Source organism: Mastomys coucha, unplaced genomic scaffold, assembly GCF_008632895.1.
Source record: "Mastomys coucha isolate ucsf_1 unplaced genomic scaffold, UCSF_Mcou_1 pScaffold18, whole genome shotgun sequence".
Taxonomy (NCBI): Eukaryota; Metazoa; Chordata; class Mammalia; order Rodentia; family Muridae; genus Mastomys; species Mastomys coucha.
In genome coordinates this window covers 5313191-5315601 of record NW_022196900.1, presented here as the reverse complement: position 1 = coordinate 5315601, position 2411 = coordinate 5313191, and the positions used below count along the sequence as shown (strand labels likewise).

At 45.0% G+C, this 2411-nt stretch overlaps 1 protein-coding gene across 1 annotated transcript in view; it reads right to left on the bottom strand.

Moving 5' to 3' along the window:
• Positions 1 to 1218: 1218 nt before the first annotated feature.
• The window catches only part of Melk (maternal embryonic leucine zipper kinase), a 91643-nt gene continuing 90450 nt past the window's right edge, over positions 1219 to 2411 (bottom strand). The window contains exon 18 of the mRNA XM_031377267.1: positions 1219 to 1331. Within this exon, the coding sequence (XP_031233127.1) occupies positions 1277 to 1331 (55 nt within the window). The 3' untranslated portion in view covers positions 1219 to 1276. The remainder of the gene's footprint in view (positions 1332 to 2411) is intronic.

The window sequence follows — 2411 nt, the reverse complement described above, 5'->3', positions numbered from 1 at the left end:
ACCCAGACTCCCAGTCCCTGACCAGGCTGAATCAGCATCCCCAGGAGTGGAGTTTGAGATCGTCTTTGAAATGCCTCTCTCTAGGTTATTCTGGTTGATGACAAATCTGGGAAACAGAATACAACATTCTTTTCTAGAGAAATTATCTTTATATCCTAAGGTATTTTAAGAAAAAATTATGAATTTAGTCAACTTAGGAGTATTTAAAAAGACTGTCCACCTCCTAAGCAACTTGTGCTGTCTTTGGACCCTGGTCTCCTTGTCAATAGATGACAGATTACTGTCCCTGGTCCCTCTGCCATCTTGAGACAGTATGTAGCCCTAGGAGATTTAAGAATCTCTCTGTACTCTAAATGACATTGTCTTATTTGCCAGCCCACACCCCCCCTCCAGTCAACTGAGAATTGTTTAAGGAAACTCCATAAAGATCCCTCATCCATATGGACTGAATCATTCATCTGAAAGATGCCACAATGGGATAGCCTGGGTCCCCACTGATGAAGGCAGGACCCTGTTATCAACCCACTACCCACTCAAGGAAGCTCCCACTTGGCATCTGCTGGTTTCATGCATTATTCAGTCACAAGAGTCACCCTATAGTGGCCTGAGTGTGTCCTTCACAGTCTGAGAGTATCTCCTAGTAGGGCAGACCAGGGACTAGGAGCCCGGTGACTTTGAACACACCTCCAGGATGCAGATGGGACAGGTGCTTTGGCAGCATGGAATAAAGCCCTTTGTGAGGAAGGCGCAGGAGGTGTGGGCACAATGACAGATATGGAAAGCAAGCCATCGGGACTGTATGGTAACATTTGTGCTTTGGCTATTTGTAGTCTCCCTCCCCACCCCCAAAATATTTAGGTCTATTATAAAATTCTCCTTGATTTCACACCTAAGCCCAATCACATCTCTTTACTCATTTGACCCTGAAAACCGCCTTCGACATAAACAGAGTAGGTTTTCCTTTGTTGTGGGTCCGGCCTGCTGTGCTCCTGTCCCGGTTCGCATCGTTTGACTCCCGTGGTTCACTGTGTTCTTTATTATGTCCATAAACCCAAATGCCTCGGGCCTCCATTCATTTTCTACTTGAATCATAATCAATAATTAACTCATTTAGTAGATTTTATTAGTTAAGACTCACAAGTGGTAAAAACCAATTTCAAGTAAGCTTAAGCAAAAACAAAAAAGAATGATGTTATAAAGATAAAAAGACTCCCAAGTTCAGGCTCTCTCGAGTTCTCCTCCGTCTCCCTTCTCTGATAGGGTAGCTGGATAAAAGCTATGGCCTTTCCTCTTCCTTTCTCTCTTCTCTTGGATTAGTCCTCTCCAGGTCTCTGACTCAAAGAAAAAGAAATGTGAAAACCAAGAATTTATAAGCTTTACCTCTTAGTTTTCTACCCACTGGGAAGAAAAAAAATATGGCTACCCTTTCTATAGTCTCTCGGAGCCCTTGGAATGGGGTTCACTGACATAGGACCACTCCTGGGCTGATTACCAATGGATAAATAGGAAGCTAGGGCTGCATCCTAAAAGATGATGCTCGGAGGATTAGTCAAGGAAAACAAAACGCGTCTCTTAACACAAATACTTCTTGAGTCTACTGTGCATGGAACAGACTCATTCACAAATGTATACTGGGCACCTACTGGGTGCTAGCACTGTCATGGCCACTGGAGATGACCAAGACACTACCCCTGCTGTCACATGATACCTGCCATACTTGTTTTTGCAATTGTGGTGTCACAAAAGCAAACAGGACAGCTCTTTAGTCACTTTTCCCACATCAGAAGAGGCAACTGGAGGGAAGAGAGATTTATTCTGGCTCACAGTTTCCGAGGGGCCAGTCTATTGTGGCCAGAGAGGCATGGTGGCTTCTTACTTCTTGGTGATTCAGGAAGCAGAGAAAAGGACTTGAAGTGGCCAGGCTGGGCTGACTCTGAAAGGTCTGCCCCCTAGTGACCCGCCTCCACCAGCCAGGCTCTGCCTCCTAAAGATTCCATAAGTTCTTCAGGAGGTATTGCTCACTCAGGTCAGGTGCTCAACCAAACACAGGGGCCTATGGGGACATTTCACATCAAACTAGAAGAACAGGATACACAGCAAATAAAGTCAGGAAAGGCCGGGAGATTAAAAACTGGAGGGAAGGGGAGAGAGACAGAGAGGGAGAGACCAAGAGGGAGAGACTGAGAGGGAGAGAGACAGAGAGACAGAGAGAGACAGAGAGAGACAGAGAGACAGAGAGACAGAGAGAGATTGAAATGAGTGAGACCAAGGAGTGCATGGCAAATGGCACGTGAGTATTGTGAACTATTAAAAGATTCAGTGAATTTAATCTAACAGAGCCACGATACCTGAAGCCTCACATAAAACCCTGGCTCCACAGTATAGTAATGAGCTTCTGATTGGTCTTTAAA